This window comes from Patiria miniata, unplaced genomic scaffold, assembly GCF_015706575.1.
Source record: "Patiria miniata isolate m_02_andy unplaced genomic scaffold, ASM1570657v1 HiC_scaffold_9, whole genome shotgun sequence".
In the NCBI taxonomy this organism is placed as follows: Eukaryota; Metazoa; Echinodermata; class Asteroidea; order Valvatida; family Asterinidae; genus Patiria; species Patiria miniata.
Genome location: NW_024037076.1, coordinates 3,716,557 through 3,733,619, shown reverse-complemented (window position 1 = coordinate 3,733,619; position 17,063 = coordinate 3,716,557). Strand labels below are relative to the sequence as shown.

Sequence of the window (17,063 nt, the reverse complement as noted above, 5' to 3'; positions counted from 1 at the left end):
TGCACGGGGACATTGGATGGCACGAGTTTCATTCGTGATTCCTTTTACACTGAGCCCCACGATTATAATAACTGAAACAAAATAACTGAAACCCAATAAACTCACAAAAATTAATTACGACATACCCGAGTACTATTCTATAAGACAGTGTTTGTTTGAAGTATCTTGAATTCTTGAGTGCAATAAATTAATAATAGCCGTATATAAGAAAAAGATTATGCTCAAAAGGCTGGAGTTAGGTTTTTGCTGTTCATATTATACGGCAATTATGCGACGGGTGGAATTTCAGATAAAAATGGATTATGCCCAATTAATTTGTTAAATGTTAAGAACATCCCCCCTCACTTTTACTGTCAACCGCCCCCCCCCCCCTTCTAGAAAAACGACTTGGAAACATTTTGAGGTAAGCTTGGTTGGAAACAACAGAAACTTGTTTCTTTTGGGTAATCCTGCGGGAGCTTTTTGGGTGTTGTTTTCTGTTATGTTTTCTGTTATGTTTACTAGTCAGTGTTACTTGTACATGTAATTGTTTTGTCTATGATTCACTGTTTGTAATATCCCGGAAAATGAAATTAATAAATAAATAAATAGTACAATTGCCCAACCATCGTTGGAAAAACTGACTTTTTTTTCAAAGTCTTCGCCAAATTACACGTCCGCGCCTCGAAGGGGTGCAAGAACTAGTTTGCGGGAACCGACTTAATAATTCCCTGACGTCTATGCACTGCTGAATTTCGTTTGAAGCAAGGTCGGGGAATTAACCAGACTACAAGAACAACATTTTTTCTAGTTTTTCCAGCATCATACTGAAGAAAAAACTGTAAACAGGTCAGTGTAACAAAATTGACTATAAAATACTAATTCCCTTAATCTGTCCATTTCCGAAGATTACAGCAAAAGCAAATGTTGTGTATTGCCTTTCAAATTGCAAGAATTGCCCTCAGTGAGGTCGCACTGTGAAATGAGTCTATGGGCCAACTATAGATTAATGTCATCTAAATTAATTAAACTGTAGATAAGAAAAGAAACTGATGCACACATTATTACGTACTGTGTATGCCTATTCATGGTAATTGATTCAAAGTTTACAAATTGGACAATATTTATCAACCCAAGACGTAGGCCTACCTACATCAAGTTTAACATCATCCCCGAATGACGTCAGTGCTGCTAAATCCTGCCGAATTTAATTGAGATCAGTGAGCAAAAACAATATGGATTTAAAGGCGGTGGTGACGTAGATGCAGTGCGTGTGCATAGCGCCTTATCGAGTCAATGCAATTTACTGCATCTGCCCTAGGGAAACTGTTATACGGTAATTGAAGTCTCAAGTACGCTCAGTCAATTGGAGAAAAATAATGGGGTATAATGCACATTTAATTTGAATGTAGAAGAGATAACATCGTGCTGCAGGGAAGGGTTGGTGGTGGATACCCGGTGAAAGGAGGCTGTAAAAACATGGATGGGTAAATATCGAAGATGGGATGGACTCAGCTCCGACCGTGTTTCCAGAACAGACGTGGGCATGCATACAGAGGGAACTTGCATCTTGAGCTATTGAGGCGCCCACGCCAGTCCTCCGAAAATATACGCGACATTAGATGGATTATTGAAAATAACGCACCAATGCGCATTAACAACATTCGCAATGAGCTCCCGCCTTATTTGCTTTGAAAAAGTTATACATATCTTGGTCAGAACTTAGTAGGCCGACTGAATTTTTTATTTTATTTTATTATTATTATTTTTTTTTTTTTACATTAACTCGGCTTAAAGTCCAATTGTTTGTGCTCCAATAATTATGTTTCTGGAAACATAATTATTGGATTACTGAATTTTTTATTTTATTTTATTATTATTATTTTATTTTTTACATTAACTCGGCTTAAAGTCCAATTGTTTGTGCTCCAATAATTATGTTTCCAAAAATGTTTTTACGATGTACAATAATGCTGAGAAATGTTTAATGTTCCGGGAATGTTGACATTAAAAGTCAGTGTAATTAAAATTAACATTAACACTACAATGTATACAACACTATGCCGGAATGTTACACTCGAATAACAGTGCGAAGTGCTTGAATTAGTGAGGCCTTACCGAATCGCAAGTTCTGTTGCCCGAAATTATGCATTAACCCGCAATTTCAATAGAGTTGAACTCTTCAACTTTACATTTTGATTTGATTGTGATGATTTCATTTCAGCTGTGAATAGAACGCGTTTTGTGCCGCAGCATGGGACACGTATTTCATAGCAAACCTTGACCACTAAGTGACCAAGGATTCAATTTATTTTCAGAGCACTGATGTCGACCGGGCGGGATCAACAGCCATGAGACATTTAAGGACAGACAGACGATAAAATTGTCGACCTGGCGGGGTCAACAGCCAGTGAGACATTTAAGGACAGACAGACGATGAAATTGTCGACCATGCCTATTATTATGACTTCGTCCGGAAATCGATGTGCATGGCGGCATAAAAGCCTTTCACACAGTCTCTGAAACGAGGCGCTTTGTCGCTCTCTCACCTGATGAATGAACGATCAATTTTGGCAGATTTGGCGGGAAATGAAACTTCCGCGCGTGCTGCAATAGTGTGCAGCATGCATCACCTATAGGCCTATAACAAAGGAAACCGCATATATAACACGTGGAACCCACGAAGAAAAGCGTTATTTTACGACCGTGAAAGGTTATTGAACTCGACGACATCGGAACAAATTGCATTGAAATTTACTGACAATATTCGACGGTGCTATTATAGCTGCGTGATTACCAACGCATGTTTTGGGAGATGGAAATTTCTGAGATGACGAAATTGCTGCTTCATTGTCTGAACTGAAAAAAAACCCTCCTGCAGAGGGTCTGAACCAAAGATTGTGGAGTCAATTTCGCAACTTTCAAAAGTGGGGATTCCCCAGAAGTTGCTATCACGAGAAAACAAACCAGTATGAATGGCCGAGCACAAACATTTCAAATGGGTGTAACAATAAACCGTAAAATCGCCTGTGTTGTCAACGCACGTTTGGGGAACTGCAAATCGTACTGATATCGTGAAATTTCACCTATTGTCTGAAAAACCACCTCCCAGCGAGTATCTTCAGACCCAACGATAGACTCAATTGCGCAACCAAATTACAGCGGGAATTCCCCACAAATTTCTGGATTGCCAACAGCTATTAATTATTGTGTATGATAATTGAATATAACCTTTTGTAATGCCAGCAGGATCGATTCGATATTTTCAATGTTGTGGATATGCCTTTTTGGCACAATAAGCAGCTCACTTCCATTAGCTTTTACGCACGTTATTATAGTGTCGGGTTCAGGGTTTTTTCAATACTTGCGTTGATGCGATGTTGGCCTTAACAGAGAAATTTTTTTTTCTTCAGAATCAGCTGAAATAGGCTTATGGGACACGTTTACTGGTGATATTTACTCAACGGAATAGAACGAGTTTCAACTGTTTTTCAAACCAAGTTGTTGACAGTAATTGTTCACGTCTCGTCTCTATTTTCAGTGGGTGATTGAGTGCAATTTACGAATTGAAAATGAGCTCATAAAAAACATAATACTAAACGAAACCATGCAATATTGTTTGACGTTTAATATACCAGTGAGGAAATTGAGGATTTTGTTTTACCCCGGGTAATATCCACATTTTGGACTGCCGGGATCGTCTTACGAAACCAACATAATTATTTTGGGACTTGAGAAAGTGGTGACGTAAATATGGAGCGGCCTGACGTGAGAAGGTTAAAATCAGGACATGATGGAAGCTAAAAATAGCTCTTTGTCAGACCGCGTGGCCTGATTTCCGGTCACGTGATTTTGTTTGGTTCTCGCTTCCCTTTCAGCAGACGCAATGCTGTGAGAGCACGCTAGTAATAGTAGTATAGAGAGTCGTATCATTCAAAGCCTCTAAATAAAAAAAAATCAAATAAACGGCATATAGGATCATTTACATTTATCACAAAAGAAACCTAGCCAATTGTTATCAAAACTCGGCTTACTTTGATTAAAGATCATACACTGCAAATGTGTTTATCAATTAAACACTTTTTTGTTATCAGTTTGTAATCACGTTTAAATACTAAACATGTTTAGAGTAAGGATGGATAGTGTCAAGCAATTGAACACTGATGTTTAGCAATTGAACACATAATGTTTAGCTTCTAAACATGTTTACAAAATTATTGCTAAACACAGTTTACAGAGTGTACTGATGCTGCACTGAAGGCTGAACACGACCCTGTGTGAAATTATTCCGTCTCAGGGTTAGGTTTGCTGTCATTTTAGAAGAAATCCGGAAATATAGGTGATTTTCAACGATCAATTTATTGAATGAATTTTGAAACAAAAGTCGAAAATAGACGAAACTCTGTTTCGTGATCAAAAGGTTTTGTACGTTTTTTTCAAAATTTTCTCGATATGTGTAGGCCTAATTATCCACTGAGCTGAAACCTCAACAGATTTGATTTTGAACATTCTCATTTGGAACTTGATCGGGTGTTATTATTAGAAAAAAAGGCACGAAGAGCAAAATTCCTACATGCTTAAAATAGTTATAACTCACGCATCAAAATATTAAGACAGAACTTGGAGAAAAACAGGCAGGTGTTTCTACTGAAGTACACCAAAAAAAATGACACTTAGGTAGATCTTAATTTGCCACTGAAAGAGAAAACTCCTGAATTTCTTTAAGCAATATCAGAAGTGACATTGTTCACAATTCTTTACAACTTTTTTAGCAAAACAAAATATTCTCAGAGTTCTTACAAATCTGAGAAAATGTTGTACTGAATTACATCATCACAGCTGTTGCATTTCTGACAGGTTCAAAACAATATTGTGCAAACTGCACAATCGTGGCAAAACACATCCAAGCTGAATATTGATTATATTTCCACACCATATGTTCACATTTGTATTCTGCATTTGGAATAAAATCCATACAACAAACACGCAAGGAACACCAAGTCCTGAGCTAGGATTTCAGGCCAACTCTTCCAGTATTTGTGGTTATGATCGGAGGGATGATTTTTTATAATGTGACCTGTCATTTCATGTGGCCCGTCAACACAAATCAGCATTAAGTCTGATTTGTTAAGAATTGAGGTTTTATTTCTAGATTCTGCAAAACAAGAGCTTTCTAATCACATATAACATTCGGGGCGCTTAGTTCAGTACCAGAAATATAGAAATAGATGTTGTGAAAGTTATTTTTGAGAAAATGGCATTTAAAAAAACCAAAAAAAGAGAGTGGAATATCAATCAAATTGTAAGAAAAAGATTTCTAACATAATTTGACCGTCCAAAATGGAAGCTTTCGTACCCCCCAAAAATAGAAGCTTGTGCACCCCCCCCCAAAAAAAATAAGAATTAATGAAAGCTGGCATACCCCCCAAATGTTAACAACTGTCCTTCGGACTACAGCCCTAAAACTAAACCACCCCCCACCCCCACCCCCCCAAAAAATACTGGTTCAGAACCACATCTAATATGTAAATGATTAATATGCAAATGATTCCTTCTGCTGGGTCAGGTGTCATAACGTGGAGGTTGGCATGGCAACGGCTGTCGGATACTGGTGATCGAGGTGTCGGAACTGCAGTGCGCACTTGTTTCGCTCTGATGTGTAGCCTAGCTTGTCGTACAGATGGGCCTGTTTAAAAATAAAATAAAAAAATAATAAAAACATCTCAAAACGAAATGAAAAAATTATCACAAAATGCCTTACTGGATTGTTAGGGAATGACAGTCTAAAGCATTCTGTAAAATCGTGGCTCCTGGTGTGCTGACATTTTCAAGAAAAATGGTATTTATCCTATGATGGTCGCCCGACCAGCGTTGCAGAAAACTGGTTTTTTTTCAAAAACTGCTTGCAAACTCCTTGCTGCAAAAACTATTTGCAATTGATTACACACCTGTGAAGGGGTACAAGCCTGCTAGACTGATTCTCTGACCTTACAATTCCCCAAAGTCTATAAATTCTCTGTTTCATCTTAAGTGGGGTCAGGGAACCAGACTACATGAACATGAATGGTCTTCTTCATTTTTCCAGCACCTACAAGCCCAAAACGTGAAACAAGTCATTTTAACAATATTTGCTCTAACATACTAATCCTCCAAATCCATTTATTTCTGAAAATTGAAGCAAAAGCAAATGTTGTACATTCCCTTTACAAGATGTTCTTGAGTATATTAGAAACAAGTTCCAAGTGGTACAACCCATGGCGGCCGGGTAGCAGTGAGGCCGGGTAACGTGTGAAGACGGCTAATGGCTAAAGACGTGCACCCGGGCCATACCGGTACCTCGAGAGTACAGAAAACGAAAAGGAATGGGGCGTACAAAAAACGAAAAGGAATGGGGCGTGATCTAATATGCAAAAAGTATGCAAATTAGACGCATGCTCAACAACAGTGTCTGCAAAACCAGTCTTGGAATGTAAAGCTGTGATACTTGAGTTGTATGAATGCGATATATGGTCGAGTAAAGTGTCCACCTACCAACCAACCAACCCACCCACCCAACCACCAACCAACAACAGGCCCCCCCAAAAAGTCTCCGGTTTCTGGTTTGCGCGCGCGTCGCCGTAGCCATACGCGTCGGCAAAATGAAACAGTTTTTTTTTTCAATGAAAGATGATGTCTCAAAACCGCCAAACTCACTGGTTTGACTGGAATCCTGCTGCTGCACAATTTTAACGTGTTTTTAGATGGGGTTATGATTGAGAATAAGCTTGATGTGGCCTCTCTGGTCTCCCATAATAATTGCACTAAGTTTAGTCGGGCACCATTTGCAGCCATCAGCCGACATTTGAAGCAAAAAAAAACAGGTAAAAAAAAAAAGCCGCGTTGCCGCACCACTTCTTGGGCAAGCTCCATACCAGAAACCGGAGACTTTTTGGGGGGGGCCTAAGCAGCTCAAGCCCACGGTTTGTTTCACATCACCGTGGGGAAAACAACTGGTGCAGTGTTGATGAATCCAGTCACGTGAATTATTGAAAAAGTAACAATGCTGGGAATTTAAACAATCATTAATTATCATCAATTTCATTATCAGTGACAAGTAAAATGCCAACCCATTTCCTGGATTAAGATCATAAAACCATGATGCCTTAAATCACAAATTACATGTTGATATTTCAGTTTAATTCCACTGCATTAACTTGGCATTGCGACCATCTGCTTGTTTCTGGAATTATGCATAAATTCTCATCGGTGAAAAAAGTAAGAGAAAATTCCTGCTGCAATCATCAGAATTCTACCTGTCAAAAAGACACAGGAAAACAATGCAACGAACAAATTGTTCCTTTACATTAAGGACAAAAAGTACTACTGATTACTTCCGTAGAAAATCATAAAACAGTCCGCAGAATATTGAAAACTCAAAATCAACCAAAGTTTGATTTTGCATGGCTTGTTAACAGTAACAAAACTAGGTGACCCGAGTCAAGCTATTCCCTGAGAACACGAATTCATTTCATGCAGCTGGTCTACACGATGGGCCAGATTTAGCCGGTTCCTTGGCGTTACTGGGTAATCCTATACAACAGCACTGCCCAGCTGAACTATTGCGATATTTCTACTGTATGTTACCAGAATGCAGAGCCATTTCAGGGCCCTTGTTCGCTCACAAATATGGTCAATTCTAATTTTAAAAAAAAATCGCCTAACCTGGAGGTAGATGACGTCTTTAACACGATACTCTGCCTCCATTTTGTGGAAGCCGTCCGCCGTTTCTTGCAGGAGTTGGACTACTGACAGCAGAACTGCAGTGGGAAAAAATGTTTGAAACATCTTCATCTTGAAAAACAATGGAAACTTACTCTGTTATTTTCCAAAATACAAATACAGGGTTAGTAAAAAAACAACGAAACCCAAATGTCAGGACTATTGTTTTATTGAAGTTCTGCATGTAGCACTTTCAAAATCTAGGATTTGAAAGCCCAATTCATAAGCTTTCTTTTAGTACAAGAATCATTCAAATCACTCATGTACTTTTCAAATTACGGAATTTTAAACACAATCACCATTTTAAGGTTCTGTCCACGGATCCCACAAAAGGTGTGTGTTCTTTCAGCAAAACGAAAACAATTCACACACATCCCTATGTGACTTCTTTTTGTTTTGCTGAAAGAACACTGAACTTTTTTGTGATTCGTGGACAGAACCTTAAAACGGTGGTTGAGTTTAAAATTCCGTAACTTGAAAAGTACATGAGTGATTTGAATGATTCTTGTACTAATAAAAAGCTTATGAATCGGGCTTTCATATCCTAGAATTTGAAAGTGCTACATGCAGAACTTCACTAAAACAATGGTCCCAACATTTGGGTTTCATTTTTTTTAACTCACCCTGTACAAGGGTATTTTTGGAAGTTGCTTTTTTCTTGAGTAATAATAATATGGGTTTTTAAAGGGCCCGTGCACTTTTATTTATGAAGTCCTTGAAAATGCACCTTTTTGTCCAATTAAACCATATTTGCCATTTTGAAGGATATTTCGGTGCCTTTTGGATGTTTATGCTAATGTCAATATTCATGAGTAAATATGTGATGCCATTTCAGACAGAAACCTCAATGTTACAACTAATTTCAGCACCAGAAGTTGCCAAAATTTTGGATATTCTGCTGTCGTAAACTTTCTTTTCTTTAGTGATTCGTTGTTGTGTCAGTACATGGCAGTAAGCCAATGAGCAAACTTTTCTCACAAATGTTTTCAATGAACACATTTTTGGGTTCACAATTTAAACAGAAAACACCTAAAAAATAACCGAATCTTCCTGAACTGACATCTTAGCAACAGTGCACTCAATTGTCCGAAAAGCATGGACAATTTGTTTGTATGTTTAAAGCTATAGTCCATCATTTGCAGCCGACCAAAAAAGTAACTGGTGTATTATTGTTGAAAAACATACTTGGTTGAAAGATAGTAAGTGGGCTAAACTCCCTGTGAAATTAATCTTTCTGGCAAGCTATCATGTTGAGGTAATCAACGAAAGAAGGCCTTTCCAACGGTGCATCTTAATACGCACCGTAGGAAAATTTAAATTAGTAGTTCGTTTTGTTATTCGGCGCAGCGCGCGCAAGCATTGGCACGACGCACGCGGTTGCTATAATTCGTCGGATCAGTGCGCGACATCGCGTATAGCTGCAATTCACAACAATTCAAAACATGATTCAGCAACTTTTGATTTGAAATTGAGATCCTAGAATGCTGTTTTTCTCGGAATATACAGCTGAAGCTGAGCTGAAACTTCATCAGGTTAGTTGTTCAGTATCCTTCATTAGATTTTGAGCACTTTTGTTGCTTCAAACAAACAAAATGCACAAATTACAAATGATGGACTATATCTTTAAAGAAGTATGCTTTTCAATCAAACTAACCAAAAAAGGGATGTCAAATAGTTTTCATACATTGGAGAGGTTTAGAAAGTTGCACAAAATATGTTCCTAAGTGTTCACTTCATGGGCCCTTTAAGGTGCACATTTCCACCAAATACATGAATGTGCTCATGACACAGTACATGTACATTATATTATAATGCCTTAGCACGATCAGGCCATGCAAAACACCTCACAGAAAAATATTTCACAGACCATGGAGCTATAAAACAGATGCACAGACCATCTCACATGATCTCAGCTCCCTGGGGAGTAAACAGCTGGATGCTGCCTTATAAACAGCAGGGGATGCCAGTAGGTTTTTGGCTCCAGGGTCTATAAAATGTGAAAGACGGCACGCAATACCACTCATGTATGTGTACATAATACATGTGTGTCTACTTTGACCTTAGAATTCATACATGTTGAGTTAGCATGGCGATTGGGCGTTGCATGCAATTTTTTTTTTCTCTGTGTGTGTTGCATGAGGATTTATTTTTTAGGCCTGCGAAGAGGTGGAGTGCCTGAATTTGTTTGTTCCAAAATATCAAAAGACTGAATTCTGGCTATAGCCTGAAAACTTGCGTCCCTGCTTATAAGTTACAAGCTGATTTACCCGATCATAGATCGGGTAGGGCGTATTTGTGTTGGGGTTGAAAGTGTGGGGAGTTAAATGTAAATGGGGGATTTAGTTGAGAAGACATGTAGCTATAGAAAAGCAATTTACGGTGACGCGATCTGAGGCAATTTCTGACCACGTACGATAGTAAAACAAAAGATCATCTTTTAAACATCATTTTCGAGTTTGGAGTCATTGAATCAGCTGTTCTGAGCAAAAGAATATTATAGTAGGCAACAATTTTTATTCGGGGAAGAAAAAGTGGGGGTAGGGAACCAAACGATATTGCCCGCTTTAAAATGTTGGGGTGGGGGTCCCCCATCCCCCACCGATTGACGCTGCGCCCATGATAATTATGTACCATGGCATGTATAACTGTCTGTAAATTTTCCTGTTGGTCTGTTAAATTGCATTTTGTGAGGCAGTCGCGTTTGTTAATGTGGGAAAACTGAGTTGAAAGACTTACCCTATAGTACACAGGCGAAGGCTGATTGTACTGTTTTGACAATAAATCATAATGGAATAAAACGTGAAGGTGGCATTTGCAATAAAAATGTTGAGTGTGTTACCATAAAATTACATAGTCTGAATCATGGAGGAAGGTCATTATGAAGGTACAGTATTGGACTCTCCAACAAACGTAAACTTGAACTTCTTACAATTTGCGAGACCTGCGAGGAAAAAGTCGATTTAACTATTTTATTCAGGTTGGCATGGTTCAACCATAATATAAGCAAGGCCAAACAGCCAACAACCGCCAATATTATTATTTATGCACTCTTCGTTATTCCAACCCAACATAGTTCAAAGATCACAATATTTGAAGCAATGCATCGATCCCTCGTTGATTTACCCGATCATACTATCGGGTAGGGCGTAGAGTTGGGGATGAAAATTTGGGGAGATGAATGTAATTGGGGGATTTAGTTGAGAAGACGTGCAGTTATAGAAAAGCAATTTCTGTGGTGCGATCTGAGGCAATTTCTGACCACTAAAACAATTTTTTTTAGCAAAAGATCATCTTTTAAACATCATTTTTGAGTTTGGTGTCCTTAAAATGAGCTATTCTGAGTAATAGAACCATTATACATGTAGTAGCTACAATTTTTATTCGGGGAAGAAAAGTGGGGGGGGGGGGGGGGGAGGGGACCCAAAAAGTCTCCACCGCTTTAAAATGGGGGGGGGGGGGGGGGTGACACGATCATTCAATCACACACAACCACACAGGTACCCATTAACTCCTTTGTGGGGAAAAGTAAATAGTGATAAGTGCCTTGCCCAAGGGCACACGCACCCCAGGCTGGACTCGAATCCGCAATCTGTAAAATTATCCATGAGATTCTGACTTCTGACCCTCTCAAAAACAGAATCAATTAATAAAAGTTAAAGAGGACATTAGTTTTTCACTTTCTTGGATTTCAAATACTACAAATGCATTGATTGAAGAAAACATATTGAAAAATCCTGCAGCAAAATGGAAAAAGTTTAGGTAAGAATATAAATCGTTGGGTGCTCTACGAAGTGACGTATCATCTATAGACTTCGTGCAGACGATACGTGACTTCGTGGTGCGACCGACGAAATGAAGCATATCAATACCGCAGCATAAGGATGTGACGTTTACACGTTTCAACTATTTAAATGAAAAAAAAAATATATATATTTTTACACATTCTCCAAAACGTTTCAACGAATCCCGTTTTTACTCTGCCCTCAAAGTAAAACATGCATTTCACCAAAAACAAAAACCAAAAAAAAAAAGGATGCCTTAAAATTCATTTTGTTTCTAAAGCAAAAGGAAATCTATTATAAATGATCTTTATTTTTTTGTAAATCGGGGTCGATGATGCCCTTCATTGGTTGTACATTGTACACTGACATGCTCGAGTGCTGGGGCAGGCAGCAGTCTTTGTGAAGCGGCAAAATTAAACGCAAGGCCCCATCCTTACGGCAGCACTTTTTGACAAAACGTTGGCCTGACTGTTGTTGCATGGAATTTCAAGCAACATGGCCACGCCAAACCAAACACAAATCTTCAGAACCCATGTGATAGTGTTTTGATAGTTCACAGGAATTTGACAATGGAGTCAGAACTTATGGGTGAGGTTTACTTTACGTCACAACAACAGAATGATTGTTGGGCTAACCTTGGTGTCTGCATGACAGACCCTTTACAAAAAAAACAACAATGAAAAGCCTTGGAAATATACAGACACAAAAATATTGTCAAACTGGCCCCAATAGAGTTTGACATTGGCAGGCAACAATTCCAGTGAACCAGCCTATTTTTCTATAGCTCATGCCATAAGAAAAAATAAATAAATAAATTTTAAAAAACCCACCAAAATACACATAAGATTCACTAGTGATATCCCCAACCCAAAACCTTGATACACTCTTCAATGTTTTTGTAAAACGCAGCAGAAAACTTTGCTTAACTCTTTCAGTGCCAAAGTAGTACATGTACGAGGTAAAATTTTTAGTTCGAAATTGCCAACATGTACGAGGTAATGTTCGTACTTAAAATCGCCAAACCTTGTACATGTACGAGGTAGAGTAAGCATGTTATCACAAGGGGGTGCTCTCGCTCTTTCTAATAATATCATTTGTATATCGACCTGTATTTATTGATTCATTCGAGTTCTTGCGAGATGGCGCAGCACTAAAACTTGTATCTTCTGCAAAAAGTGTGGAATTCCCCTGTGTGCAGGACAGTGTTTCAGGGTGTATCACTATGTATGTGACTACTATCGACTTTCCAATGTATCAAAGATATACCAGAGAGCAACAACAACAAATTTAGTGAGTAAAACTTATTTACATTTTTTTTTTACAGAATTTTGAACAATTACAAAAAACGCTTACAATTACAAAAAAGCTCGACTCGATTTTTGGGTTAAACTTTTCAACTTTCGTGGGCACTGAAAGAGTTAATGGTACAGTCTATCATTTGTAGTTTGTAACCTGATGAACTTTCAGCTCAGCTTCAGCTGTGTATTTTGAGAAAAACAACATTCTAGGATCTCGATTTCAAATCTAAAGTTGCTGAATCATGTTTTGAATTCGGCCCGAATTTAGCTTCCGAGACAAATTCTCACTGAACTGATTGCAGCTACACGAAGTCGTGTACTGATCCGACAAAAAATAGCAACCGCGGGCGCGTGTGCGTCGTGTCAACACTTGCGTGTGCTTTGCCGTATAAAAACACGAACTACTAACGGAAATTAACAACGATCTGGAAAGGCCTTCTTTCGTTGATTTCTTCAAAATGACAGCATGCCAGAAAGAATCATTTCACAGGGAGGTTAGTCCCCTTACTATCTTTCAACCAAGTATGTTTTTCAACAATAATTACGTCAGTTACTTTTTGGATAGCTGCAAATCATGGACTGTAGCTTTAATGATATATGTATCCACATTTACCTGCTTTTCTGCCGTCGCTGTCTAACTGTCCTGAACAGGCGACTTTACATTTGGCATACAGGAACTTCACACAGCACTGCTCATACAGGGAGCCTGGAAAGAATGAGGTAAACAAAATTAAAACATTTACCATAATTGAGCATAAAATCCTTTGAGAAGGAACAAAACAAATTATGAATATACTCAGTTTTCAATTAAGAACAAGTGCTGAAAATGTAGGTACAATTAGACAATTTTGGTACAATGACAAAATAAGGGTTGGGGATAGGGTGGGGACAGGGGCGGGAAAAAGCAGGCATGCAACTGGGAATTTAGGGGGAAAAAACGAGGAAGTTCCAAACCACACAAGACTCTGTACAGTATTTTTCAATTTGTAATGACATTCATGAGAAGTAAAAAACGAGGAAATCAGTGGATCCGAGGAAAAGTTGCATGCCTGGAAAAGGGGTGGGACTGGGGTGTTGTAGGGGTAGGGGCATTGTAGGGGTAGGGGCGAGGCAGGGGTGTGGGTAGGGGTATGGCCAGGGGTGTGGGTAGGGGTAAGGGTGTGGGTGGGGATAGGAGTTGGCAAAGGGGTGGTATATGGTAGGGTAGAGGTGGGGTGTGTAGCGTATACATTAGGCTGGAGGTAGGGTGGGTGGAAGGGTTGGGCTGGGTAAAGTAAGGCTGGAGGTAGGGGTGGGGTACCATACAAGTGAGGTTGGGGTGGGGGAAGGGTAGGGTAGGGGTGCATGAGGGTGGATAGGGATGGGTTGAAAGTTGTTAAATTTGATTTAACGAGCATTTAACAATTTATTTGCATGTTACATTGAACATTTGGAAAGTGTTAAGTTGAAAAAAAAACCTTCAGAGAAAAAAAAACCAGAACATGCTTCCATCAAAGGTTAAGTCTAATACCATTAGGATATGCCATTAGAATATTAAATTGTATTCTTGAGTAATTTCTGGTTATTTTCTTAATATCTTTTTGCTCCTTGGACCTTCAAAATGGTCCACATGAATGAACAGCCTTCATCTAGGCTACATATTACAATAACCTGAACAAGTTTTTATCAACATTTCATATGACACAACAGCATTGTTTATTGTAAGAGTACATTCAACCCTCTTGCTATCTGAACTGTCACTGACAGTCAAAATATCAATCTTCTTCCCATGCCATGCCTTTTACACAGGCTAGTCACTAACAGTCAGATCAGATAAGCAAGCACTGTGACTAGTCAAATTCAGTCAACAGACAAACGCAGGTGAAGTGCTAGGCACAGCTGGCTTATTAATCACCTGCTGTACAGTCAATTGCATAGCTGTATCATAACAGTCACAGCCAGTCAATCCAGCTTTATGTAGCTCTTAACTGTTGAAAACAGTCACTTGATTGATTTGGACTGAAAGGACAACTTGGCACAGAATGTATGTTAGCATAGGAGGGTCTTCATATTAAAAAAAACCACACACATTACTTTTTTTCTTGATAAAATTGATGCAATCACACACCACATATGACTTTCGTTCTGCAGTACATAAAACTGTTCCCAATACTCAGGCATGCAACTGGGAAATCACAAAAAAAAGAGGAAATTCAAATTTTCCCCAGACTTTGTACAGTGTTTTTCTATTTTCAATGGCATACATGGGAAGTAAAAAAAAGAGGAAATCAGCTGATCCGAGGAAAAGTTGCATGCCTGAATACTGGTATTTGACAGAAGCATATGTATTCTAGAACACTTGAGAGTTTTAGGGCTTAATTCTGCCCAATCCTCAAATATAATCTGACATAGTTTGCCCGTATAGGGGGAAAACTTGTGACATCCCGTTCCCAGATTGGGAAAACTTGTGACACTACCGATAGACCTTCATCCCAGTCCCACTCAACATACAATGGGTAGTAAACCACAGAGCAACGAACACCCATTGTTTTACGATTCCATTGTGTCTGGGTCCAAAGTACCTATCGGCTGATATGGGAAAATAATGACAGTTGATTTGATGGCAAACTCCAGGGCAGCAGAACAAACACTGTAAGATACAGACCCGATCACAATTGAAGTAAACAATCCCACATATGGATTTATGGTTATTGGCAGTATCGGATGATTGAGGTCCCTTGGGGTATTACAATAGGCAATGTAGGGAGCCTGGGTGTAAAGTCGGCCGAGTTCGATTACATCGGGGCGATGAAATCTAGTTCAGTGACTGGGTTCAAATTGTGTTGCAACATGTTGACCTGTTTGTCAAGTTGAAGGTGATCTGTTTTTTTTTTTGGTCAATCTGTATCACCTATGATTTTTTCTCCCCAACTTGCGGCCATTGTTTTTTCAAGTTTTGTGACTGATTTGTAGAACAAAGAAAAATTGATTGATGTGGTGTTCCATTTTGAGATATCCGTAACAAAAATACTGGCTACGTACTGTATCAATTAACTGAGCCATTCAGGTGTACAGTACACTTGCAGTCTAAAAAAATGTCAACTATTATTGTGAAGCATACATACACGTGGTGCTGGGGGAGGGGGGGGGGCAATTTTTATGTATCTACTACCTGTATTAAGCACAGAAATATGCTAAACACACAAAATACTTGCTTATCAAAACAGGTTACTGGCAAAACACATCCTGAAATTGCGGGAGCCTGTTTGCTGTACATGTTTTGAGCGGCAACTGAGCTCTAGTGCCTCATTAGTATTATTGTGGCATGGCCCCTACAAATTTACACACCACTTGCTTTTGCTGTAATTTTCAGAAATGGATGGATTTGGGGGCTTGCATTTTATAGCAAATATTGTTACACTGGCCTATGAAAAATTTCGTTATCCTAGGTGCTGGAAAAAAACAAATAAAAAAATGCTTGTAGTCTGGTTCCCAGATCCTAGTTTTGAAACGGAACGGAATTGTCAGGTCAGGGAACCAGACTAGCTGGCTTGCGGTCCATTAACGGGTGTGTAAACCGATTGCAAACAAAATGTGGACTACAAAATGTTGGCAGTAAATTTACAAGTTAGTTTTTTCGGCCGGCCATCGTTGGAAATTGATCTAAGTTCCACCTTTCTTGAAAATGACAGCACACCCTGTGCCATGATTGCACAGGATGTTTGAGACTATTCACTTACAGTCAAGTAAGGTATTTCATAATAATTTGGTAGCTTAAGTTTTCATGTTTGTAAATGTTGTATAAATAATACATGCATAAAGGATTATCTTGTTTGCTTGCAAACATGGCCTTATCATGAATGGGATGGCATAATCATATTTAAGTGATTAAAAGAAAATAAGAAAAACATAAACAAAAATATGATTACCGTAATTCATTGCATAATTTTTGCAGACGTATTATAGGTTGCAGACCAGTAAAAAATAAACAGTAAGTAAACTGCCACAGACCCCAGTGACAAATACGCACTCACTTCCGAAACCCAGGAGAAAAATACTTTCAACTCTCCTTGAAGTTCATGGCCCACAAAATGCTCTATTAGCAAAAATATTGAGGGCATGCAAATTGTGATTCTGCTGGCATAGGCAATTTGGGCCTACCGGGTGAGTAAAAAAAAAAGCTGAACCCAAATGTCTGGACTATTGTTTTAGTGAAGTTCTGCATGTAGCCCTTTCAAAATCTAGGATACGAAAGCCCAATTCATCA

General features: G+C 38.8%; 1 protein-coding gene across 1 annotated transcript in view; it reads right to left on the bottom strand.

The window, feature by feature from the left end:
- Nucleotides 1-5,457: 5,457 nt before the first annotated feature.
- The window catches only part of LOC119720508 (anaphase-promoting complex subunit 5-like), a 36,700-nt gene continuing 25,094 nt past the window's right edge, over nucleotides 5,458-17,063 (bottom strand). Inside the window, exons 16-18 of the mRNA XM_038190193.1 lie at nucleotides 13,431-13,523; nucleotides 7,681-7,775; nucleotides 5,458-5,665 (exon numbers count right to left, since the gene is read on the bottom strand). Coding sequence (XP_038046121.1) covers nucleotides 5,549-5,665; nucleotides 7,681-7,775; nucleotides 13,431-13,523 — 305 coding nt within the window. The 3' untranslated portion in view covers nucleotides 5,458-5,548. The remainder of the gene's footprint in view (nucleotides 5,666-7,680; nucleotides 7,776-13,430; nucleotides 13,524-17,063) is intronic.